Source organism: Toxotes jaculatrix, chromosome 17 (genome assembly GCF_017976425.1).
Source record: "Toxotes jaculatrix isolate fToxJac2 chromosome 17, fToxJac2.pri, whole genome shotgun sequence".
Classification (NCBI taxonomy): domain Eukaryota; kingdom Metazoa; phylum Chordata; class Actinopteri; family Toxotidae; genus Toxotes; species Toxotes jaculatrix.
The window spans coordinates 21,930,736-21,956,817 of NC_054410.1; the positions used below are offsets into that span (position 1 = coordinate 21,930,736).

Genomic DNA, 26,082 nt, shown 5'->3' on the forward strand with positions numbered 1-26,082 from the left:
CCAAGGGGATGTCCAACCTCCAACCACACTATTACCCCCCCCACACACACACTCCCACACTATCCAAGGGGAATCCTAATTGTCGTCAATCACTGACTCAGATGCATGATGGAGGAGGGAGGACGGATCAGGATCTGGGTGGGTGCACATTTGCCTGGGGAGGCAGGACTAGGTGAGGAGTGATGGGGCTGCTGGTGGTTCTCTGTTCACCGGTTTGTTTACGACACACACACATCTGATCACATTTTGATGAGCTCGAGGGTCACTGAGTCAGGCTGGCAGAAAGCTGTAACGTGATAAATGATTTTAATTATTACAGAAAAGAAATGATCAGAGTCAAAAAAAAGAGTAGTTACATCTGAATATGCTTAGTAATGTGCATGAAATATATGTATAAAGTTCATCCAATTCCAATATCCATACTTACTGTCTTACTTCTTAACGCTTCATCTCATCTGCTGCAAGCGAGGCTAAAAACCTGTTAAGAAGACTCCAGCTGATTACACCTGCTGAGGAGCTGGACTTCTTTCACAAACAGGTCAAAGTGGAGCAGCTGTTCCATTAACTTCAACTAATACAGTCCAGACTGTAGTTATCTGAATAATTACACTTTTTATTTATTTGTTTTTCAGGCTCCAGCAATAATGGAAACTGCATTAAAGTGTCAAGTCTCAGCTTTAATTAGATTCTGTTTTTGTTATTGTAGAAAGAGCAGAGTGTGAGATGCAGATTTATCTTTAGTAATTAGTAACTAATTATTTCAATATGATGAGATTTTAGAGATTTTGTGTGTAATGTAATGTTTGCTAATTTGAATCACTTTGACACCTAAGTCTAATATCTGCAATGCACGATACTCCACCAAGCCCGTGTTCACCCTCTGTTTATGCTCTGATTTCATTTTGTTAAAGGTCATGTTTTATTAGTGAACTGATAGGAAGTGACAGTCCGTGACACTGGGGAACCTGAGGTTTCATTTTGTGGAACGCAGAGCTTTGCACATCTCTGGGTTGGACCAGACAGTAGATGCGGAGTGATATGATTCAAATGAAGTACATTCATGAGTTTTCCTCATATTACCTCTAAATGAGATGAGACTGAGGGTAGTTTACAGGGTATGAAAGGGGAAGAGGGGAGTGCAGGCCTTGTGTCTATGTCTGGTGGTTATTTACCCAACAGTACTCCGTACACAGACAAGCTTAGACGCCGCTAGAGAGGATGGATGGTGGGTTAAACCGACCCTTAGTGCATAACACTGGTTCTTCATGCTATCACCTCAAATGTTGATTAGCTGTGAGTCTTGGTTTCTTCTGGGTTAACCTTAGCTCTGGGAGGGAAATCCTGGGCGTGAGGTTGATTTTGTTTCATGATTTTATATCAGGACCTTGATTTTATCAGACATGTCACAATGGGGAGCAAGGACTAGGACCCAAACGCAAAAACCCTCAAGACAGGCCGAAAGGTAGAACTAAAAGTCTTTTAATTAACCAAAAATCACTGGAAGAGTCCAGGGCCAAGAATCAAAACTCAAATAACCAAAAATGCAAAAGTCCTGGAAACCAATGTAAGTCCATGAGGTGGGGAAAAAACGCAAGGCACAGGTACGGGATCAAACACGGGGAAGACACTGACTGAGGTACAGACTTGGGTATCGACACAGGCATGGAAACAAGCAGGGAACAGGCATGGAACACAGATAAACCAACAAGAACACAGTGAAATAACGAGACTTAAATACACCAGGCAATGGGCAACAGGTGAAACCAATTAGGGCGGGGCAGACAATCACAAAAAGAGGGAAACAAGACAAAGACAGGAAGTAGAACAAGACAAGATACACAAGGGCCATGATTTCAAAATAAAACAGGAACAGTGAACAAACCTTAACAAACTAAACAAGAATCTGAAAAGGTCCAAATGTCCACAAAAGAGATCCAAACAAAAGGGTTCAGAAAACAGCCCCCTTAGGGGCTAGTCATGACACAACATAAGCATCTGTTGCTTTCAGTTTAACTCTGATTATATTGATCTTAACTCTGTGTTTTGGGGGGAATTTAATCTGGGGATAAACCTGCTCCAATTGGACCTGCAAGTGTGAAATGACTTTTAACTCATGAGGTAAATGGAACTGTAAGTCCTGGGTTATAACCAGGGTCTAAGCTTAGTGTGAAGAGTAGTGAACTTACCTGTTATCACACCGTGCAGCTGCAGCAGAGATCAGAGGATAATATACTGAACTCCACTGCTCATCTGATGAGCCTGAATGATAGTGATAGTGTGATGATCTAATCTGTACCATCTGTTGTCTGAACACACCTTTCCCTCCTTGCTTGTGCGACGTGATTGGCTGATGTAATGGAGAGATGGAGTAAAACTCCTGTGGTCCTGTGATTGCAAAGCTTTCCTGCAGAATGGAACTGACAGCAGTTTTCTGTGTAAACAACTGATCCTTGAAAAATGTGTATTTTATTATGAAAAATGTACTTTAGTGTTTCTGTTTCTGCTTTTCTAGGGGTGTGATGTTGAACTCAGTTCAGTGCATTCATCATTTATAGTTACAGCTGCCTTATTTTTTAAGAGTCCGGTGTTCCCTCTGTCCTTCAGGCTCACAGACCTCTCTACAATATGTTATACTCTGGTCTCTAACTGTGTGTGTACAGTGTGTGAACGCAGTCCCTGTTTTGAGCAGCATAAAGTAAACTGGACCGCGATGGAGCTGTTTCTTCCTGCACCAGTGACCAAAGACCAGACCACCCAGATGAAACCACCACAGAAAGATGCGTTTAATAAAACAGTGGAGATCCAGCAGCACTTTAACACTGAACACATGTTGACTCCTGCTGCCCTCAGCATTAACCCATGTCAGTGAAATCTCTCTGTAAACCTCTGTAAACTCTCTGTTGCACCTTCTAAATTTTCCAGCTGCCATTCAGCCTATATCTCCTCTCTGTTTGTAAAAGTTGTTAACTGCTCTGTGTGTTTTTTACCCCCTTTAAAAGAAGCCCTCTCTGGATGCTTCTGTTTTAAGTAATTTTAGGCTCATCTCCCAGCTTTTAGAAGAAATCGTCTCCACCTCAATTAATTTCCATTTGACGTTTTTCTGATATCTTAATCAGCCGCCTGAAAAACTGTGCTGGCATCAGTGATGTGGTTCATCTCACACCTGTCAGGTGAGATATGAGACAGGTCCTTGTCCTGTGTCATGCTTGGAGATGGCTTCTTTTCTCTTTTGTGGTGTCCCACAGGGGGTCTGTTTCGGGTCCCCTCTTATTTACCATATGCAGAGTCCTTTAAAATCTCCAAGCGGGCTGTCACAGTGCTTTTACACAAAGGGTCTTCACTCTCTGCCATAAAGGCCTGATTGATGGAGTGCTGCTGAGATGGTTGTCCTTCCAGCAGGTTGTCACATTTCTTCCTAGAACTTCTGAAGCCCTGTTGAAGTGACTGTTGGGTTCTTGGTCACCTCCTTGGTTACTCAGTTTGGCTGGGCGGCCACCAGTCCTGGTGGTTCTACAATGTCCTTTTTCCATTTATTCATTATTGACTGTCACAGCACATTCCCTGTCTTGTACATAAAACATGTACAAATAAAATATTAAACACAAAACAAACACATTTTGTTTCTACATCCATTTTTCCAAATCTGTTTTGGCTCCAACTGCAACATCACATTACTGACTCATGTAATATTCATGTGTAACACTGAATATGTTGTCACGCTTGGGCACACGTTAAGGTAACAGATGCCTTATTGTTTCAGCAAATAAGCAGGTCCTAACAATCACACTTTACACTTCTAACGTGACAGAGAATTTAAATGGAGTCAGCCAGGATGAAAACACAACAAAACATAATGTGTCTCATTTGAAAGTCACAGACTGAGGTTGATTCAAAGTTTATTTTATCAGGAAGTCTTTTCAAAGAATGGCTATCAAGCACAATGATACCAAATAAACGTGAATTCACACAGATGTGATCGCACATCATATTGTAATGAGTCACTCTTGTAGCCAAGAACATGAGGGGACAGGACCCAAATGCAGAAACCCCAGGACAGAGGGATGAGTGAATTAAGTGCCCTTATTATTAAACTCAAAATCAGTGGCTGAAGGTCCAGAGCCGGGAAAAGGAAACTTTAACAACTAAAAATCACCCAAAATGGAAAAAAAGAAACAAAAACAAAACAAAAAAAAAAACTTTGAAACACAAACTCCAAATTCCCCAAAAAGTCCTTACTTGAGGTAAACGAGACAGAAGTAGGGAACTGAAGACAAAACTAGGAGAGTGAACTCAAGCACGAACTAGGACCAGAACAGAGTTCAGGTACAGACTCAGATACAAACATGAGCAGGGACACAGACAAACTGACAGGAGAAGCATGAGATGCATAGGGATAACTGACAACAGGTGACACAAATCAGGGTCAGGAGGACAATCAAAGAGGAGGAAAACAAGACAAAGACAGGAAGAGGACTGAGGACTGACACACAAGGGCGAGGGCTTCAAAATAAAACTGGAAGTACTAACAAAAACCAGAAACCTCACAAAGAGGTCCACAAAGAGTTCAGAAAGTGTTCCACAAAAATCCAAAAGAACTCACAAACAGCTCCCTTATAGGCCTGATGGTAACACATACATATACGTTTTGTGGTTTTTGATGTTTTATTGCATTTTTTAGAGCTTTTGCTTTCATTTATATTTAAAAGTTTGACTTTAGCTCATCTGTGTAAGATCAGAACAACGGCACCATGAGAAGGAAAAGCATCAGCCAGGGAAAAGACAAAAGAGAATAAACAGAAGAAAAAGATTAAAAGATTAAACATAACAGCAGTTCAAAAAGATGTACGGGTTCACACTGAATGATCTAGACCAAAATGACCTCGAATGACCCACATAAATAATGTCAAAGAAATGATGAAGCTTTTTCTGAGTGGACTGATATTACACACAGATGAGATGGAAACGATGACGATGTGCGTGTTGTGATTTCTGGAAAGAAGATGCTGTAGTGTTTTAATTTCGGCGGAGGGCACATGAATGTGTGTGTGTGTGTGTGAAGATGTGATATCTGTGTGACTTCCAGGGGTTAGTGTGCTGATAAGACATTAAAAGCAGAAGGCATTTTTTATTTTTAATTACTATTTCTGATTGTGATAAACTCTGTGCACATGTTTGACATTCTGATGAATGAAGCTTTTATTAATCTGTATTCCAATCAATCTCCTCATCATGTAAATCAGGTCCCTGCTGATTAATAAAGGTGATTGCAGGCTGCGATGTGCAGGCTCCTCCATCTCATTACAAATCCCTGTTTAGCCCTCTGGATATTTATGTACTTGAAACATCGCATTAGTGATAGATATTTATCCACAGATTGATCGGAGCCTGTTGACAGTCGCGTGGCCCAGTTTCTTCTTCTGCTAAAGTTGGTTTTGAACTCACTGAAGCAGAAATCACAAGGACTGTTCAGCGAACGACTTACAGACTAACATACTTGATAAACAGGGGTCAAGCTCAGGTCTCTCTTTTGAAAGTCGTTATTCTGACAGGATCCAGATGGATTGCACTGGTTCTGAGCCCTCAGATGATTCAAGTACAGAGGACTTGAGGACTGTCCAGTTCCTGGAAGTGAAATACGAGCTACAAGAAACATTTTAATATTGTAGAATCTATAAAATGTTTAAAGGACTCCCAAAACAATACTCTAAATCTCAGTGCTAAAATCTTTACAGCAGATCCTAAGTTGGAAAACTTTTTTTTTTTTTGGATAAACCAATCGATCTGAAATCTCCCCTTCCAGTCCAATCTGATTTAATTCAGTTTAAATCCCCTCATGATGGTATTAGTTACAAAGGAAATTTGCAGCTGTCAAAGGTAATCTCCTCAATACCTCCAGAAAAGGACATAAAATCTGTTGGGCATTGCAAAACCAACCCACTGGCTGTCACTCCATCGATGTCTAACATATATTTAGCTGCGTTTATTCATGGTGAGGATGTTCAGTGCTGTGGTTATAACAGTGTACTGAAGCCCTTAACAACAAGGACTGCTTATTGTCATGGGGAAACCCATGATAGACTTTGCAGACAGTCTCAGATTCCACTGCATCGCAGGTTTGATGGGAAATTTTTCAGATAAACATGGAGACATTCGACTGGAGCGACACCAGACAAACATGGAAAATAAGAGACTGCTTGTGGCTGTTTGTGTGTTGTATAGTGTTTTGCATCTTCAGTCATGTTGCAAAATTTCACAAACAGCATCATTTTTATTTTTTTTTATTTTTTTTTGCATTATGTGTGTGTTTGCACTCTCAGCAAGAGCCTGGAGAAGAGTCTAAAATCAGAGTGTCTGCTGAAGTGCCTTGTTGTGTACTTTGGTAAGTAGCTGTGCAGTGTAATCACTTCAGCTTTAAACACGATAAAACACTGAATATTTAAACTGCCATTTAAATATGGAAAAACAATTATAAAAGATATCATTTTGCCTGCTTTGGTAAAACAAAAAAAATTTCTGCTAATCTTGAAGAAGTCTTTCCACAGAAACACGTCATAATCTGTGTCACCTCCTGTTCCATTCAATAAGCCGTGTCTGCAGCCACGGGCAGGACGTGGGCGAGGGGAGCATGTGGCGCCCGCTGTGTGTCACATCTACTCACCTGCTGTATACTGCGGGATTACAAAGCCTTTAAATAGAACATATACCCCAGTGATGTCTCTGGAAAAGCCTCCGTGGAGCTGCAGGTGAGCTGTTTCATGCCGTGCAGGACTCATACCGTCATCAAATGTAGCCCCCCCCCGGGTGAACAAGTTGTGCCATTAGAGGCAAATTATCTGTGACAGGCAAAATTGCCCCCGGATGCTGATGAGCCGTAGATGTAACGACACTTATTTTGGTGATGTTAATCAGCCAGATTGGCTGATGCATTCATTCTGTTTCTCAGCTCTAGATGCTGGTGTGATCTGCCCCTGTCAAATCCCTCAGAGAGAATGAAACCGAGGAGCGGCCCGAGATGTTAATGACAGCCGAAACTGAGGGTTGGATCATCACTGGAGCCCACGACAGTTTCCTGAATTCATTCATTCATTCATTCATTGACCTCATTGTCCAGAAGTCCAGAGTCCATCCTGAATTTACTGCTTTAAAGAGCAATTCATTTTTTTTTTTTACCCAGTAAATATGAAGATCTTTGACTCATAAGAAAATCAGTGTTGTGATCAGATTGAGGACACAAACAAACACTAAAAGGGGGGACTCCATGTATTTCAAATCAAAACCTCTTCTCCCATCATGCTTTGTCGCCTGCTATTGATGCTGTGAGAACAGTTTTAGAACATGCTCGGTGACTCTGGAGCAGGTTTAATGTCCAAACGAAAGAACAAAAACTTGCATTTCCCTTATGATCAGCCACCAGGCGAACCTGACTTTATTACACACTGAAATAAAAGAAACAAAAAAGCAAATGTCAGACGGTTCCATCAGAGGGGCAGATAAAACACAGAGCAGGACGGGTCGCTGTCACCCTGCTGCCTGTTTAATCAGGCCTCGCTGCATCATAATAAAGTAATTACTCTGTATTTATATGTGTCATATTTAATCAGCTGCATGGATTTCAGAGGTGCTGAAACGCAAACGCAACAGCGTTTACTGTGTCGGGCTGATGCTGTGGGACAAACTGAGCCTGATTCCATCGGGCAGCATCACAGCTCTGAGCCGTTTGAACGCAGGAAACGGTGACTGAAAATACACGGAGAAGTAAAGTGAAGTGTGTGTGTGTGTGTGTGTGAGACTCAGGTTTGAGAGTTTGTTCACATTGTGCATCACGTCATTTAACTTGATCTGAAACCTGTGATGAGCTGTTTCTGTTTTACATCCACAACTTAACAGAGTGAGACACAGTTAAAAGTTAAAAGTACCACATGGTGTGATGTTACACTGAGACCATCTGGTGGCCGTGACTACAACAGTGACTTGGACACTGTTGACAATGCTACTGGACAGACAGGAAGACTGAATCAGGACTCTTAAAGATGTTCAACTGAACTGGACATCTGAAGCTCTTTTAGAGTGACTGCTGGGTTCTTGATCACCTCCCTGACTAGGACCCATCTTGCCTGGTGACTTCACTTTGGTCAGACAGTCACCTCCAGGAAGAGTCCTGTGGTTCTACACAAGCTCAGTTTCACAGTGACTGAGGTCACTGTTCTCCTGGGAACTCTCAGAGCTTCAGAAACAGTTTCATACATTTGCCCTGATCTAAGCCTCAGTTTCAGTTTATCACAGAGGTCTACAGAGAGCTGCTTGGACTTCATGGTTTGGTTTTAGTCCTGACATGCACAGTGAACTGTGGGACCTTATATACACAGGTGTGTGTGTGTCTCTCTCTGTCCAATCACTTCAATTTGTCACAGGTGGACTCAACTCAGGGAAAATTAAAGCAAACAGGATGCACCTGATCACAGTTTGGAGCGACACAGTAAAACAGGTCTGAGTAAATTAGAGATTTGGATTTTAAAATTAAAAAAAAAAAAAAAAAAAGTTTTCAGCCTGTCATTATGGATCATTGAGTGGATCATTTTATCAATTTAAAGTTAAATCTACACCAGAGTAACACATGCAGAGTTTGTACATTTGTACTGTGCATATACTTGTTTGTGCATGTGGCTGCACCTCTCTGTAGCTTTATATCCATATATCAGTCACTACTGATGGTGAACAAATTGTACTTTTCCCACATAAAGAAAAAGTGGCTCACACTCTCAATGCTGATGAGCAGGAAATATAAAGACTCTTATTTTGGTGATTTTTATTCCACAAGTAAAATAATAGGTCAACAGCTGATGTATTCGTTCTATCAGCTAAACCCGGAGTATTACTGAATATTGCTCCATGCCCCTGTCAAATCATTTGAGGAGAATGTGAAAGCGAAAACTGACCGAGAAATGAACGACATCCTGAAATGAGATCTGGATCATCTTAATCAGCACACGACTGATCCTGAATTCACACCCACACGTCCCCTCATGTCGTGGGGCCTCCCAAAGTCCACACTCCACCAGGCAGAGCAGCCATTTTTAACAGAACCTTTCTCCAAGATCCTTTGTGGATCTGTGAATGAATGAATGAATGAATGAATAAAACCTTTATAAAACATGTTATGGGTATACCTGCAAATTACTTAATATTCTTGCAATCACACCTTGTGAACCGAGCCCTGCTGGAAATTCACCCACAACTCCTGCCCAGCACCTCCACAACACAACATACATCAGATTGTATTTATTCATTCTAACTAATCCATACTATGTAGATGCATCTGGTCCTCTACTTCCTTTTGCTGCTGTGACACTTTCCTACATTGCTATGTGTTGTTTGCATTTTAAAAATAAATAAATAAATAAAGAATAACAAATAAACAAATAAATGACAAACAAAACTAAGGTGGTTGTGGTGTACAACACTGGGCCATTTATTTCCATCACAGTGTATGTGATCAGAGTGCACATGGGGTGCTGCCGGTTTCAAGTCTTATACCTGACTGCCCCCCTGTGGAAAACAAGGGAACTGCATCATAACGTTGGCTAAAGGTGGTTTAACTCACAATACTGTTTGGTTTGTTTGTTAATTTATTTCAGAACAGATCAGACTTGTGAAGCAAAGGATTCTTAGCAAAGTTTTTTTTTTTATTATTGTCATTAGAAAATAACAAGTTAAAAACCACAGTAAATTTGCAAAAATACTGGCTAGAAGTCCTAACTGTAACAACCTGATAACCAGGAGGAGTGAAATACAAGAGAAGTAAAGAAAACCAAGGAAGGAGTGCTGTGACCAAAATCAGAGGATAGAAACAAATCACATTATTAAACTGGAAATATTCCAACGCCTGCAAAAGCACACTGACTGTAGTGTAGAGATGAACAGATGCTGTGGTCATTTGAAATGAACCTTGACAGTAATCTGACAGTCACTGGGGGTAAATAATGTCCAGGACTGTTTTACATTTTGTTAACCGTTCACTTAGCATGCACAGGACAGAAGATTAGAGGTGGGATAGTCAACTGCAGCAGTGAAGCTGCAGAGAAAACATGCAATAAACAACAACAAAAAAAAAAAAAAAAAAAAAAAAGCCAGATTGTCAGAGAATCTCAAACAAACTAAGCTGCTAAGCTGAACATGGTGTTTAGAGAACTGAGGTTCTTTTCTGACCTTGGGCTCTGTACATGTGACAAACTTATCTCAAGTCGAGGTTCAATAAGTGGCTTTTTCAGAGCCTTCAACCATATCTCATGGTCTTCCAAGACAGCGGATTAACACTGTAAAAGATATCTGTGAATGCCAGACCACAACCCACTCACAAAATTCAAGTAAAATTCAGGGATGGTTCAACACTGTGAGGAGCTCAGAGTTCTAAACCTGCACTAAGTTTGTCTGAGTTTGACCAAAGTCAAAGGTCACTTCTGATGACATTCGTTTGACTCAGCTCCATGACTGCTTCTCAGATTTACAGATAATACCAACTTTTATATTTGCTTCCTCTGGACATTCACTAACTGGGGGTGAATCATTTATGGGGAAAAAACAAAAAACAAAAACAAAGCTAACATTGAGAAACGTTCTGAAGTATATACTGTGCTGTTTCATCTACAGAGCACTGAGACACTCTGGGTTCACTTTACCGTCATGACATGTAAAACTAACCGTCAAAGTCCTAACACCAAACACACAGGAAGAGCTTCAGCTCCACTGAAATACAAGGTGACCTGATCATTTCTCTCTCTTAAAGAATCTGTAACTGTAATTATCCAAAAGGCAGATTCAGTCTATGAATAAACACTGTGCACATTAAGGATATTCAGTCAAACACTGGCTCGGCGGGTCCTCAGAACACAGAACAGGACCAGAGTAATAATGCTGTCCATTCATGATGGATCCAGGTGACCTCTGACCATCTTGACGTCTTCAGTTCTCTTCCTTGGTGATCTTCTTGTGTTTTACTGGTCCTTCATGCTCAGCACTGGGTCCACCAGCTTGTTATGAACATGCATTAAACCTACAATGAAAATGAAAAAGGTAAAAAAAAAAGATAAAGTATGTTAGACACAGAATGAGACCAAGAGCTCAGTTTAACTTCAGACCCATCAGATGGCCTTTGAGCTGTAATGAACTGGATACTGGATAAAGTGATGATAAAGCATGTGTTACTTTATCCACTATGATGTGTAAAGTCCAGACATTATGCTTGTTTACAGTCTGATTTTACCTGATGAACAACAACCTAATGTTTTATGAACTCTGACCTTCTAACCAGGATGTTGACTAGATTTAAAAAAGGTACAGGAAACTTGATATTTGAAAAAGATGGTACCTTTGAAGTACTTCACAGTTTTGACCCGGAGCTCCAGCGTTGCGTCCTCGTCACAGACAAAGATGGTACGTGGGTGCTGCTGGAAGGCTGATACCGTCCACATGTGGTTGACCCCCTCTTCTATGGCTTTATACAGAGCGAAGGCTTTGTGTGCTCCTGTGATCAGAATCATCACCTGAGCAGAGGACGACAACAGAGTCGCACTCAGGAAAATAGGAACATTGGGAGTTATTACTACAACTTTAGCAGCTAACTGTTGTATGTTGCATGTTTTCAGTGGTTTCAGTGACTTAATGATATTATAGTTAAGTTTGCTGTGTTACTGATTAATTACTCTGATGAACTACAGCATCATAGGCGTGCACAGCACTCGTAGCTTAGCAGCCATTGGTAATAATATCCTGCATGTACTTCCTCAGCCAGTAGAGGGCAGTGCTACATTGCTAATGGACATAAATCCACTGTCCACCTTTATAGATGCCAGTTAACACAGTCATGTTGTTTCTCTGCTGTTATCCCGCTGTGTTCTACATTTCAACGTGTAATCTGCATATTTTTGTGTTAAGCAGTGAGGTTTGTAATTTTGCAATGTACATGTTTAGTCTTATATTATTATGTTCATTTTACAAAGACCCGCTGATTTACCAGAGAGTTGTGCAGAAGAAGGCGGCTGTGGCAGCATCTCTTAAAACGGTCATGGGGAATATGTTAGTGCAGTTCAATGGAGGAATAAATTAACCGCCTTTCAAACTGACCTCCTTGGCGTCCATGACGGTTCCTACCCCGACCGTGAGAGCCATGGTGGGAACCTTGGAGAGGTCGTTACCAAAGAAACGGGCATTGGCCACAATGGTGTCCTTCGCCAGGGTTTTCACTCTGGTCCTGGAGACGAGGCTGGAGCCAGGCTCATTGAACGCAATGTGACCATCAGGGCCAATACCTACAGACAGACAGACGATGACAAGGAACCAAGCAAAGAAGAGGAAACTTTATAGAACACAGGAGAGGAAATTACCCCATGGCATCTACAACAGGCCTCACCCTAACCCTATATAAACAATATAAAAATAGGGATGGGAAATGATATCTGGGCATACCGCCCACATAGAGCCTATGTTTGAGAAACTCTGCATTATAACTAGGACTGTCGTCATCATCTGTCGTTTGTGAATGAAGCCACACTTTGGAGCATTTGTTCCTCTCTGCCATGACTCCTTCTTACAAGTTTCCAGCCGCGTAGACACATGAGTTTGACGTGTTTGTTTTGCACCGTGCAACTATCAGAAAAACCTGTTGGCATCGCTAAAAGGAATTGATAAGCTCGAAAGCTTGGTTTGGATAATTGGGAAACCGTGTCTCACCTCCTACAAATAACTGGATCCCTCCAGCCTCTGCGATCTTCTGTTCAAAGGCCTGACACTCTGCCTCCAGGTCCTCTGCGTTTCCATCCAGGATGTGAGCGTTGGCTGGGTCAATGTCAATGTGCTTGAAGAAGTTGTTCCACATGTAGGAGTGGTAGCTCTCTGGATGAGCACGAGGTAGACCTGGAGAACGAGAAGGTTATCTTTTTTTTTCTCCCCCTAACCTAAGAGCTGCAATATCATGAATCCAGAGCGGTGTGGCAAATAGTGAAATGCATGTTACACTATCACAGAACACTGATACAACGTGTTTAAAGCACACAGTCACTTGGTGACTTAATCCAGCTTAATTTTAAAAAGGTACTGGCAACGTAGCTTCCAGTGCACACATGCAGTGGGTTTAAGCACAACAAGTAATTAGCCTCTTGACCTGTTACACTACGATTAATAAGAAACGCCATGCAAAATGATGTCTCAGTCAGTAAAGTTATCTGATGTTACCTGTTCTTGGAAGAAACCGATTTATGGACTAAATACATAAACAATCACGAGAATGAGAATTAGACAATGAAAGATGCTGGATGATTCGGCCTTGGACTCACCTACATATTCATCCATGTTGAAGGTTTTCACATGTTTGAATGAAATATCTCCACTTCTGTAGTATTCAATTAACTTCTGGTAGCAGCCGTAGGGAGTACTCCCTGAGGGAAATGACACATGTTAATAAACTCCACTGCAAAAAATACTTTGTCCACAAAGAACATGTGTGTTGGTGTGAACCTGTGGGCAGGCCCAGGGTGAAGTATCTCTCTGCAGAGGGCTTGAACTGGAGGATTCTGTTGCGGATGTATTTTGCTGCCCACTCACTGGCCAGCTCATAGTCGTCCAGAATGACTAGCCTCATTGTATTGGCTTTCTAAAGAAATAAGAAGAAGGTAATTCAGCAACAGCCTGAAAACGGTGATATTCACCATGGTTTTACGGGCGCCATGGTAATCTGATGGAGGTAGCACTTTGAGAAAACACTACGCCAAACTCCGTTCAAAAAACAGGCTACTGAATGCGTGCTTTGCTAGCTGCTTAGCAAACAATTCGTCACTTATTTAAAACATCCTCTCAAATACAGATTTGCCTCGAAAGGACTGGCTGTCCTCTGCCGCTGAGGTAGAAACAGATGGTCCGTAACGGCGAACAATACGCATAAGCAGGACTCTGGTAAAGTGTCCGATATTTCTATGGAGTTTGGCGAGGCAGTGGCTAATGTTAGCAAGCGAAGCAAGTTGAGTAGCAGCGGACTCGTCCAAGTTTCGTTGAATGCACATTTTCTGAAACACGACACTCAGCGAAACCGAAGCTACTGGTAAACTGTCAACATGAAGCACACAAGCAATAAGAATGTGTTGTTGTTTTTTTACCTGCTTAAACACTCGGTTTGTTTGTAGTCGAGAAGTCAGGTGTTGCAAGACGTCTGTTTTGTCACATGATCAACTACCGGTCAAGTGATTTCACCATGGAGGATTCCATGTCCAAGTCCGCGTGGGCAAAGAAATAATTGTAAATAATTACTATTACTAAAATAATAGTAATAATAACACTGCTACTACCACTAATAATAATAATAATACATTTAAATCATAAACTTACAGAGAATCTGCGCAGCAGATGGTTATTGATGGTATGAAGATGGTTAGTAATGGCCAGTTTATGGTCTCCCAACAAAAGAAAAACATGAAGCCTTTATGATAAAGGCCTTCAGTCCTTATTGACTGTATCATATTGTGCACACAGTAAAGCAAACCAAAGGGTGCAGCATGTCTCTGGTCAGGGTGTAGTCACTTTGGTGTCCAACTCCACCAACTTTGGAAAAGACAACCCCACCCAGACTTGAATATTCCCACATCCACGTTTCACTGTCGGTTCGATACACTGTGGTATCATTGGCAGGTATAGGACCAGCATGCCCCTGAGATGTCTTTCTTCTTTTGCCTGCACACATTACATCCCTATGGTGCATCAGCGGCCTTTTGATTCAGATTATGGACAAATAACCACAACAACCTGCAGACATTTTAGTCAGTCTAACTTGAACAACTCACCAAGCTTGAGGAGTTGAAGAGATAACTTTGTGCAAACAGTTTGCCACAATCTCTGAACACTGACAAATTTATTTTATCTCCAAATATAGTCATATTACCCTGACCCTAAATCTGAACTCAGTGTACCTGAGTTCAATTCGAGGAACAATTTGAGGCAAATATTTTGCAAAGAAAACACATAAATTTATATGATGCATTGTCACAGATTAAACAACCACGCGATGTATAAACCACTTAAAATGAGCTGCACCTGCCATAAATAATAGGCCGTTAAATTATTACTATTGACACTTGCAATTTGCCCATAACATTCCTGTCAGCAGGAATTTTTCTGAAGCTGATCCTAAAAGCCTTATACACAGGAGACAAAATCCACACATAACAAACAACATAGATGTGTTTAAAATTTAATTCTGTAACATACTCCTTAATGAGGGAATAAGTACAATACAATTTTCAATGTATCACAGTCAGTGTTTTGGGAACAGTTGGTTTGTGCCTGACATGTGGAGTGGAACTGTCACAGAGGTAGAAGAGTGAGAGTAAAACTTAATTGTATATTCTTCTCCGCAGCGGAACATAATGGTTATGGTCCCAGGTTGTCTCTGGAGACGGGAGGATGGATAAACCGGGTATCAAACTGTTAAAATGTCCAGTTTATTCTTTTTTCTTGTAGTCCTCCAGGTGGGCCAGGATCCATCCAGATGGTCCCAGGATGGCCAGGGAGAACATGCCCAATCCAACGACAGTTTCCTGAACAACAGACAGAGAGCCTTCAGTTAGCTTAGAGCCCATCAGCATCTCGTGTAAAATGTGCTAAAGGCTGTGTTTACACTGCTGGCACAAGTGAAGTCAATGTGACATCGAAGCGACATTAAAATCTGTTCTGTTTCCCATGCAGAAACTTTATTTATACAGTCCACCCCAAATCTCCATATTGTAGTTTAGTATTATTTTCTGCCTTTTACATGTGCTCACAGTGGCTTGGTGCCATTTAACCTTGTGTGCATACCTGTCTGTCTTTCCTCTCTCAGCTGATTAGGCAACACTTCACTGAATACAATGCACATGTAATTTTTTCCCAATAAACAGACCATGACAGACGCATGAAAATAAGATATCTGACCAAACACAGTGTGTCCTGTTGCAAAATAGGTAAGTCATATTGAAAAAAAAAAACACTTTTCTGTTACTAATTAGAAAAACAGTTTTGCACATGTATTAATGGATTTTGTAGTAGTAGTAAATACAGTAGGATCCAAAAGTCTGAGACCAGTACTCAAGACGCTTCTATCTTGCATTTGCTATAAATATAATACTTTTTTTTTTTCATTTCAAATGATAACAATTTGAGTGAAATTCATCTCCTTCTTTGAATAGATTCAACTTTTCAGAGCGCCTTAGTATTTGCTTTGTCCTTCTTTAGCTTTAATGACAGCCCCTGAGCTCCATGGACTCCACAAGTTAGTGCAAAAGCTGATGATCCATGTTTTGTCCCAGTTTGACCTGAGAATGTTCCAAAGAGCTTCTTGTGGTGTCAGAGTGCTTGGTCTTCTCAATCTACAAGTGCCCCCATACATGTTCAGGAGGGTTGAGGTCAGGTGACTTCACTGTGAAATGCTGACATTTCTTAGCCCACCCCAAGCGTTTCCCCTCCTGAGAGGTGGTTTAGAAACTGCTACTTGCCCTCAGAGACCTCTACAGGACTGCCTCTTTTGCTGATTGGAGTCTTATGTTGTTTATGTATCAGATTCTGTATCTATGATGAAGTGGATTGATCTCTCTCTTACTGCACACAGATTGTCGATGCTATCAGTGCTTCAAACTAATGATTTGAATGGAATGGAGGTCACATTGCCACTGCTAACATTTACATTGATACAGCTGCAATCAGGTTTCAATTTAACAGTACAGATTACAGCATCTTTAACTGAGACCAGTTAAAGGTGGTATTAAAAAATACACTCAAATGCTTTCTGCACCATAAGAGATCAGTGTTTGAGTTAATTTACAGACCCTGTTCATGCCACCACTGTCAGCACCTTGGTGAAAATGGCCCAATTAAATCTCCACTTCTCAATTCAGCTTCAATAAAATCTGATTGCAGGGTCGTTGGATTATTAGATGAGCATTAGTCTTAGCTAATAAGTGGACCTAATAAACGGAGTGTAAATTAAATCAGATAACAGTAAAAGACAGCATTTGATATCTGTGTGTTTCCACTCATGTCCAGCTTTACTGGTTATAAATAGCAAAGACATTACAGCACAATGACACTGTAAGGACTAACGTACTGTAAGGATTAACTGTGTGTAACTGTCTGTAAACATGGAGTCATCACACAGACATTTTTAGAAATACATTTTGGCACTGCGTTACTTTCATAACAGACCTTGCGCCAAGAGAGAGAAATGCTAACGTTTCTGTGTTAGCCTGGGCCTCCTTACTGAGGGCAGTATCGGTATGAAAACACTGAACTGGGACTTAAAATACGTTCCCGGGCACGTAGAGACTTAAATTCAGTTATTAGACACAATGGGTTTTAAAACAAAACACACGCTTTTAACACCGCCCGCTGACTTTGCAGATATCGGCTTTGACCTCGTCAGCCAAGGACGGTAAACAGATTAGCTGCTAGCTAGCTAGTCATTCCTTTAGCATGAGGCCAAGGTGGTTTAGCGGAAAACATCACACTTACGAGTGGACCCATCTTTCCTTTGGGCGGTGTAGTGTAGAGACTAGCTCTCTGAGTGATGGCGTGTCGCCGCAAGGCTGGAGCAGCACATCTGGAGATGGTCCTCAGGAACCCCGGCATGTTTATCTGCTACCGTGAAGCGACGTCTTCTCGACTGAAAGACCGAGTATGGCGTTAAACGGAAGTGCTTCAAGACAAAGGTCGCCGCTTCCTGCTTCTTCTTCTTCTTTTGAAGTTCGCGGCAGACCAGGTGCAACAAAGGCTTATTGCTGCCCCCCACAGGTCATTTGAAGAAAAGCAATGGCAAAAGTCATGCTGGAACAGGTGGCCAGCCCACTGCAACAAATCTTTCCCTCCCCCTCCCTGTCCTCTCTCACCCATAGAATTTATCAGACTCCCCTCCTTGCTATTCCAACCCTTCCCTGAAGCTCCCAGTTCTTCTCCAACAAACGCTTAGCAGGTGTTCAGGACCAATAACTCTGTAGCTTAGACCATTAGTTCAGACACAATTTGTTCCTTCTCAGCCTCTAAAGTAGTTTCCCCCATTTCAGTTAAAAGGACATTAATAGGTTTTGTTCTAAAAGCCCCACCACATATTCTAAGTACTTTAGCCTGCACCACACCCAGCTTCATAATAGAGGAAGCTGCTGTCATGTGCCACAGACCCATAATCAATTGCAGATCTTATGATTGGTCTGTTCATCATCATTAATGCTCCTTTATGAGCTCCCCAGTCACTTCCTGCCAGACATCATGAGGCATTAATGGTTTTCTCTCTCAGCCACTCTGATAGGAGACAGAACATCCCTGTTTCTCAAGTACATTTACTTGTCTGTCTGTCTGTGATCTTGTGTTCCATTATTTACACATTACTGCTGTAAGTGTGATAGGGATGTGAGAGCAAGGTTCATTTCCTGTTTTACTAGGTTTCTGAGTGTTTCCGTTCTTTTGGCAAATGTCCAAGCTCCTACACTGTGTTGATTAATACTAATATCTTCTCTGGTACCAGGTCATCCAAACGGTGAAATAACTGTCACCCTGGCTCATCCCTTCCAGGTGCTGTGTCTCTCCCCCTTTCTGAAGTTCTTGCTGAGAAAAGAAGGCGTTCACTACATTTTTATTATCATTATTATCCTGTAGTTTGAAGTTCTCACCCCTCAACTTCTCCTCCCTCTTAATTTTGCCGTCTTAAATTCCCTGTAGTATTAGTAGGAGTAAAACTGTTACTACTTTTTTGGGGGTGTAATCACTCTTTCAAACTAGTGTTTAGTAAAGTGAACTCAACTTCAGTTTTGTAATGTCAAAGCTTATTGGCCATCGCCAAACCTGCAACAACTCCACGTGAGCGGTAATCCTGTCTTGTGCAGCCCTGCTGCCCACGTTACATACAAGCACGCCTCCAGCTAACTGGGGGCAGGGGAGCAATGGTATGTAATAATCCCCCCTTCACCCCATCCCTCCACGATTACCCCCCCACCTCTGCACAATGCCCCACAGATTTTAGATAGAAGCAGCATTTTGAAATACGGACTCTCAGCATCTCTTTTGTTCAGAGGGGTTTTTTTTATTTGTTTTTCATTACCTGTGTGTAATTTTTCTTCCGAGACTGTTTGTAGGGAAGGCTGTTGACTTCAATTAAGTGTATTTTTTCTTTTTCCAACTACTCAAGAAAATGGGGATCGACTCTGGAGTTAATGTTACAGATGATGTTGCACCTTACGGAGGAAAAAGTGCCTTTACCCAACTGGAGCACAACATAGTGGCTGGATATCTAATCACTGCAGGTAACAAACAGAGGACAACAAGTGGCAAATAATGTGCGTATTGTGTTGTTTCATTGATCTCTACTTTGTGTTTTTCCTGTAGAACCTTTTACAGTCAAAGCATGTAACTCTCAGGGCTCAGTGGCATTTACATTCAGTCTTTGCATGGACATAAACATGGCTCACAAGTTTCAAACTGTCGGTTTTGTGCATCTTGTCACTGTTGACTTTTTAAATATTTAAACAACCCTAAGTGCAACAGTCTTATGATTTACCTAACCAAAACCATGAAAGCATTAGTTGTTAAATATTGGTTTATTTTGTTAATAACAGTACAGGCAGCATTATGTTTCTTACAACAGAATTTGCTGTTGCAAACTAGAAATATATAAATGTATTTTGTAAGAGAAAGGACTGGCCTAACACTGTTGTCGTATGTTAACAGTATATGCACACATGCATTTGACCTGTCAGCCCTGTCATGCTGTACAGTTCTTTTTTAAAATTACACTGATAAAGGTCTGTATCCAATTAATGTTTGAGACAGGAATGGAGTTAGTCATTTATTGCAGGGCCACGGGGGGGGGGTCAGGAGTCAGAGCAGGTGCAGAGAGCAGGATGGTCCTGGGAAACAAACAGCAACAAACTTAATCAAACCAACAAACAACCATAACCTTAACCATCAAAACCGATGCGCACACAGGGAGAGAGACAGAGGTGGGAGGCAGTCACCAAGGCAGTGGCATCAGGTTAGGGAGGCACAGAAGTCACATGTTGCCCCGGAGCAAATGTAAAAAGGTGAATGGAATGGATTTTTTTCAGTGCTCCTCGAACTAAAAATATGTTAAAAACTTTTCACTGAAACTATGAGAAAGTGTAACTATAACTGCAGCTACTTATGTTTCTGTTACTTGCTTTTAACTAGTTGGTAACAGAGGAAAATCCATTGGGGGTAAAGGAAGTGTGACTATATCAAACAAATATGTGGGTTTAGATATTGCAAGGTCATTAATGGCGAAAGGAAATTACTCTATTGTTATCCATTGAAAAGCTGTTCAGATAGCATTATGTAACTTATCCAAGTCTTGGCACTTGGTATCACGGTGGATGTTTAGAGAGACTAGTTGATATGGAAACATGTTTAATGTTAAGTCCCTGTTGCCTACATGTTTTTTTTTTTTCTAGTATGTTTTTATTTGACTTGTCACAGCAGGAGAAGCACAGGTGATGTTAATGATGACTCCCAGAAATTAATGCAATACAATGCAGCAGATCACAGTGTCTTCTGTGAAAGATGTTTATTCTGTGACCAACATTTTTATTTGTTTTACACCATTCACACAGAATGGAGAACACGTGAATTATTACAACTGACGGAAAAAGAATGAGAAAAAAAGAATACAAAAAACAAATGAAAAGGAAAGAATATTATAAACATAAGCAAAAACAAACAAATCATCCAGCCACATAGTGGAAAGTCTTGTGTAATTCTTTTGAGACAAACAAGCAGAGACAGGACAGCCTTGATGCTATGCTCAGCAGGAAATCTGTACCAACACTGACTGTCTGTTAGAGCCATGGCTGTTGGATCATTGTTTACTGCAGTGAGCACATTACTCCATTTCTCACTAAATCCACTGTAGTTAAGACAGAGGTTAAGACATTCACTTTAACTTTTGAGATTTCTTTTCACTTACAAAGTTCTATTCTACAATTGAGAAAAAGCAGAACGAGCAGAATTTCACCTTAAAACCTCCATTTGCTTTACGCCTCATCCACTGTGCCTCATGTTCCGAATAAATATGGGATCAGGACTCTGTACTTCACGTCTTCTCTCCTTTTCTCAGGCGTCATCAGTCTAGCAAGCAACATTGTGGTGCTGCTCATGTTTGTGAAGTTCAAGGAGCTCCGCACTGCCACCAACTTCATTATAATCAACCTGGCTTTTACTGACATTGGGGTGGCCGGGATCGGATATCCCATGTCAGCCGCCTCAGACATCCACGGGAGCTGGAAGTTTGGCTACACTGGTTGTCAGGTGGGTGGAATGTGAGGGCCTTCAACTGAAATTTAATTGTGTTGCAGGAAGGAAAATGAAATGAAATAAAGCTGAATTAAAACATCAGGATGAGACAAGATGAAACAGCCATCAGGTGAAAACCATATAAAGCCATTAAAACAGCAAGATAATTTACAGCAATCAGGTAAAAGAAGAGACACTTAAGGAAAAAGCAATGGTAAAGAGACGTGTCTTAAGATTTTTGTTTCGGAAGTGTAAACAGATTGAGCGCCCGTAGACCTTCAGACAGTCTGCTCCAGAGTTTTGGGGCGTATGTTGGACAGATAAGACAGGGAAAGGCCTTTCAGAGACTAAAAAAAAATAAATAAATTTTTATTAATTCGGTGACAGATTGTAAAGAGCATTACATGCTGAGTCTGCCTGGGAGAGACACAGACTCAATTCCTTAAATGACAGAGGGATACTTTCTGATGTGACATTCAAAATTTGGGTCAGAGTCAGTGTTTACACAGAGGTTTAGTGCGAATAGTTTTAGGTGGTCTGAGTGTAGAGGGTTTTAACTTGCCAACAACTTTCTTGATCATTTCTGAGTCCACCAATGAAAGAAGTGTGTTTGAATTTTAGACCAATACTTTGTGAAACATTGTCTGGCCTTTTCTGAGCTATTTCTGTTCTGATGGCCCCAATCTTACCTCTAAAATGGGCAGACAATTCATTACATTTAGCATCACTCAGGTGATCCAGGTTATAGTTACGGGCAGGGTTTATGAGACTTTCAACTGTTGAGAGAAATCAGGTCGCCTGGCATCTCTGAATGCTGTGTTGTATTCCAGTGTAGTTCTTTTGAAGATATCATGGTAGATCTGAGGTTTTGTCTGACTCAGTTTCCTTTGAGTTGGTTGACATGGTTGGTTGTTGTTTTTTTTGTGCCTGACTGGGGCAAAATGGTCAACAGCTGATTGTGGTTTTGTATTTGAAATTACCCACAAGATCATCAACAGATGAAGGGAGAGTTTGCAAAGCCACAGGCCTTTTTTTTTTTTTTTTTTTACAGTGTGCCTAGAGACAGAGACAGTGAATTCAGTTAAGTAAGAGTGGAATATTAGTGTTTTTAGTTTTTCTATTACTGACAAAAAAAAAAAAACTTTTTAGGCTGGACACCGAACATTAGTGTCATGTTCCTTCCAAGTCTATGTAACTATGTGGCAGTTATTCTTAAGAGCTGGTCAGACGCTACCCCGAACTCGTTCCATTCTCCATGTCATCACGTTTGCTAAACCCTTTAAAAATGTCATTCTAACTACCGTGACTTATTCTGAGCTGCCCATGAGACTAAACCTGTGAGCAGACTGACGCACGTTCACCTCAGCAGGCCACGTGTTGGGATTATTTTAATTATTTTAGCAGATTATGTTGGTTTTTTTTTTTCACTCAGTTATTTGCACAGTGATGCTGACTCATGTGATACTAATCTACAGTGAGAAGGAGAGCTGGGAAACCCCTGCGAGCCAAACAAAAGTTTATCTGGCCAGCGATGGATTTCCCGTACACTGGAAATTAACTCACTTATGAATTAAGGCAATATCAAAAATCATTCCACACACACCCAACTCAAGTGAAATGATTTTACAGAGTCAGTATAATGACACTAAAAAAGAAAAGTTCCCATTGGTGAACAGCAAAAATGCGTCTCTTAACAAACTCTGTCTAAACAACAGAAAATACCAAACTTTTTATGTGTACATGACCTGAGACTGTGACCTGAGAGCCGCTGGTAAAAGCTGTGATAATCTGGAATTTTGAAGAAAGCCAATTTTGCATTAAGCACCAGATCAACATGAAAAAGGAGGTTATTACTCATGTGGCCCTGGAGCTGTGGCTCTGGTTGGAGGTTGGCATGGAGATGCTGCGTCGGGGTCAGGCTGCAGAGCTGTCAGACGAGATGGTCGGCCTGAGAGGAGAACCTTGTATTAGGTTTGCTGGTCCAAAAGCAGCAAAGTAATCTCTTTCAACACATTAAGTTTACACTGGTATGTACTGCCTCCAGTAAACAGCTGTGTCCTCCCTCTCTAAAGTCTGACAAACACTTTCACCTTCTCCAGTGTATCTGGCTTTTACATGTTACCAAACTGTCAGCCTACTTGTAGATCCTAGCTGCTATAGAAGTTGATGGATTAAGCCCAAACAGCCAAACAGACACTACCTTTAACTGATAACATACCAATAAAGTGCTAAAGAAAAGAATGTCATTTGAATTTGAACCCGTTTTCTAACTTTATGTGTCACAAATATGCAAATAGTTTAAGAAACCTGAAGGCAACTTTATAGCAGGTCTTTGTCATGAACCATCTGTGAAAAAAAAAAAGGGGGGTTTACATTTCTGTGTTCTTGTCTCCAGATCTATGCTGCTCTCAACATCTTCTTCGGCATGGCCAGTATCGGCTTGTTGACTGTGGTGGCCATCGACCGCTACCTCACCATCTGCAGACCAGACATAGGTGTGTATTCACTGCTCCTCTGCTCTCCGTGCACGCACGTAGAAATAAACTGACCACACTGTACACTCATTTGCTGAAACTGCTTCAGAGAGGTTTTGTTTCAGCTGTGCGATCATTTTGGAGGATGTGGTTTGTGGTGTGTGTGTGTGTGTGTGTTATACTCAGAGGTGTTCCTGTTATTCAGTCTACACTTAGTGATTTTAATTGGAGTGGACAAAATAACAGAAATACTTTTCAGCCTCCTCGGTGATCATGCAGTTGCATCAACACCTAAGCAGAACACGTTATTAACCCAATAAAAATGAACTGTAATGGAACCAGTATCTGCACATGTCATTTCTCTCTCCAGGGCAGAAAATGACGGTGCGATCGTACAACCTTCTTATTGTGGCGGCGTGGCTCAATGCTGTGTTCTGGTCCTCCATGCCTATAGTGGGCTGGGCCGGCTACGCCCCCGACCCCACGGGAGCCACATGCACCATCAACTGGAGAAACAATGATGCGTGAGTTATGAGTTGACGGCAGATGTAATAACTGCTTTTCAGCTCTCTCAAGCATTTTAACAGACTTCAGAATGATTCAACAAATACTGATGCAGCTTAGAATAAGCAGAATAAGATAATCCACTAATCCACTTCCCATAGTGTACAGTAGCAGAACATGAATGGGTTGCCTGCTAGTACCTCTATTAGTACTACTGCTTTAATGGCTACTTTACAAACTGCTCTCAATACTGCTGCTGCTCCTCTTTCTATTCAGGGTTCACACAGCAAATGCTTTAATAGTACTAGTAGTAGTACTATAACCAAAACCACAAAAAACATCCTGTTTATTCTGCACGTGCAGATACTAACTCTGCCGTTCCTCCACAGCTCGTTCATCTCTTACACCATGGCAGTGATTGCCGTCAACTTCGTGATGCCTCTGTCCGTCATGTTCTACTGCTACTACAACGTGTCCGTCACTGTGAGGAGATACAAAGCCAGCAACTGCCTGGACAGCCTCAACATCGACTGGTCGGATCAGATGGACGTCACCAAGGTGAAAACCGAGACACGCTGAGCTATTTTCGGGCTCACTCTTACAGAGGCGTGCAGCTTTGGTGTGGGTGGTTAGAGGAAGTTGTGCCACATCCATTGGATTTTTGGGGGGGGTTTGTCTCACATGAATCTGTGTTCAGTTTTAATCAATACAGTTTTCACAGGCTGTGTATGGACTTACACTTTATGAGAATAACTTTAACCTAAAGTGTATTTTTAGGCACAGATTCCCTTTTGTTCCCTCTTACATAAATACAATGATTGCGTATAGGGCTGTGAGCGTTGAGTCTAGATACTGGTCTGCAGTGATCCAGTCTAGATACTGGACTGTAGCTGCTGCTGCTGTACTGCTTTTGCTTCACTGCTGGTGTAGACAAGTTGTAGGCTCACTGTCACGCTTACCTAACCATTAGAGACATGTATTTCAGGCCACTAGGTGTCCACAGATGCCCCAAGAAGACTCATGACCTAAACATGAGTCTTCTTGACCAGGAAAACCAGAGCAGAGAGATAAATGAACCCTTTCCAAATGGTGTTTTTTGGCAGTTTCAGCATGACTTTCTATTCCTTAATGTCTCCCAACTATCTCAACCCTCTCCTTTACACTACATACAGTATTCTGCCTGTATGACACTGTGCTGTGTTTGTGGCCAACAGATGTCCATAGTGATGATTGTCATGTTCCTGGTGGCCTGGTCTCCCTACTCACTGGTGTGCCTCTGGGCATCGTTTGGTGACCCCAAGACCATACCTGCCCCCATGGCTATCATCGCTCCGCTCTTTGCCAAGTCCTCCACTTTTTACAACCCCTGCATTTATGTTATTGCCAACAAAAAGTGAGTGTTTTTATTTTCATTATTCTATACACTTTTTTAAAAAAAATATGATGGTGGTAAGAAGTTGTGTGCAGTTTTATTGATGGTACATTCAAGGGCATAAATGATCTTTTCCTTCAGATTCAGAAGAGCCATCATTGGGATGATCCGATGTCAAACCAGGCAGCGAATCACCATCAATACCCAGGTTCCCATGACAACCTCCCAACAACCTCTGACCCAGTGAGATGACATTGCTTCAGTATTATGCTGTATTAATATACCCTGACATTAAAACCACGTATTGAAGATTGACATGATGAAATAACATAAATCACTGTCAGTGTTGTTCTTTCTATTGTAGTTATTGTACTGTTGAATAACCCAAATTGTGCATTGTGGTGTTTACTGTGTAAATCCCACTTG

The 26,082-nt window shown here is 41.3% G+C and overlaps 3 protein-coding genes and 1 long non-coding RNA gene across 4 annotated transcripts; 1 reads left to right on the forward strand and 3 right to left on the reverse strand.

Annotated features, from left to right (window-relative positions):
* Window positions 1-9,543: 9,543 nt before the first annotated feature.
* Window positions 9,544-14,205, reverse strand: LOC121197130 (glucosamine-6-phosphate isomerase 2). Its single transcript, XM_041060551.1, has 7 exons — window positions 14,145-14,205; window positions 13,510-13,645; window positions 13,329-13,430; window positions 12,727-12,909; window positions 12,121-12,305; window positions 11,366-11,540; window positions 9,544-11,050 (listed from the first exon to the last, which is right to left on the reverse strand). The coding sequence occupies exons 2-7, from the start codon at window positions 13,631-13,633 to the stop codon at window positions 10,992-10,994; spliced, it is 828 nt and encodes a 275-aa protein (XP_040916485.1). The 5' UTR covers window positions 13,634-13,645; window positions 14,145-14,205; the 3' UTR covers window positions 9,544-10,991.
* A 1,011-nt stretch (window positions 14,206-15,216) lies between these two features.
* Window positions 15,217-17,709, reverse strand: LOC121197140 (cytochrome c oxidase subunit 8A, mitochondrial). Its single transcript, XM_041060564.1, has 2 exons — window positions 17,524-17,709; window positions 15,217-15,578 (listed from the first exon to the last, which is right to left on the reverse strand). Exons 1-2 carry the CDS (start codon window positions 17,638-17,640, stop codon window positions 15,483-15,485), a joined length of 213 nt encoding a protein of 70 aa, XP_040916498.1. The 5' UTR covers window positions 17,641-17,709; the 3' UTR covers window positions 15,217-15,482.
* Window positions 17,710-20,627: 2,918 nt separating this feature from the next.
* LOC121197145 lies at window positions 20,628-23,840 on the reverse strand. Its single transcript, XR_005896225.1, has 3 exons — window positions 23,680-23,840; window positions 23,161-23,254; window positions 20,628-21,346 (listed from the first exon to the last, which is right to left on the reverse strand). It is a non-coding gene; the product is annotated as an uncharacterized LOC121197145 (long non-coding RNA).
* On the forward strand, window positions 21,154-26,082 carry rrh (retinal pigment epithelium-derived rhodopsin homolog). Its single transcript, XM_041060567.1, has 6 exons — window positions 21,154-21,321; window positions 23,702-23,801; window positions 24,151-24,304; window positions 24,674-24,842; window positions 25,499-25,677; window positions 25,798-26,082. The coding sequence occupies exons 1-6, from the start codon at window positions 21,169-21,171 to the stop codon at window positions 25,901-25,903; spliced, it is 861 nt and encodes a 286-aa protein (XP_040916501.1). The 5' UTR covers window positions 21,154-21,168; the 3' UTR covers window positions 25,904-26,082.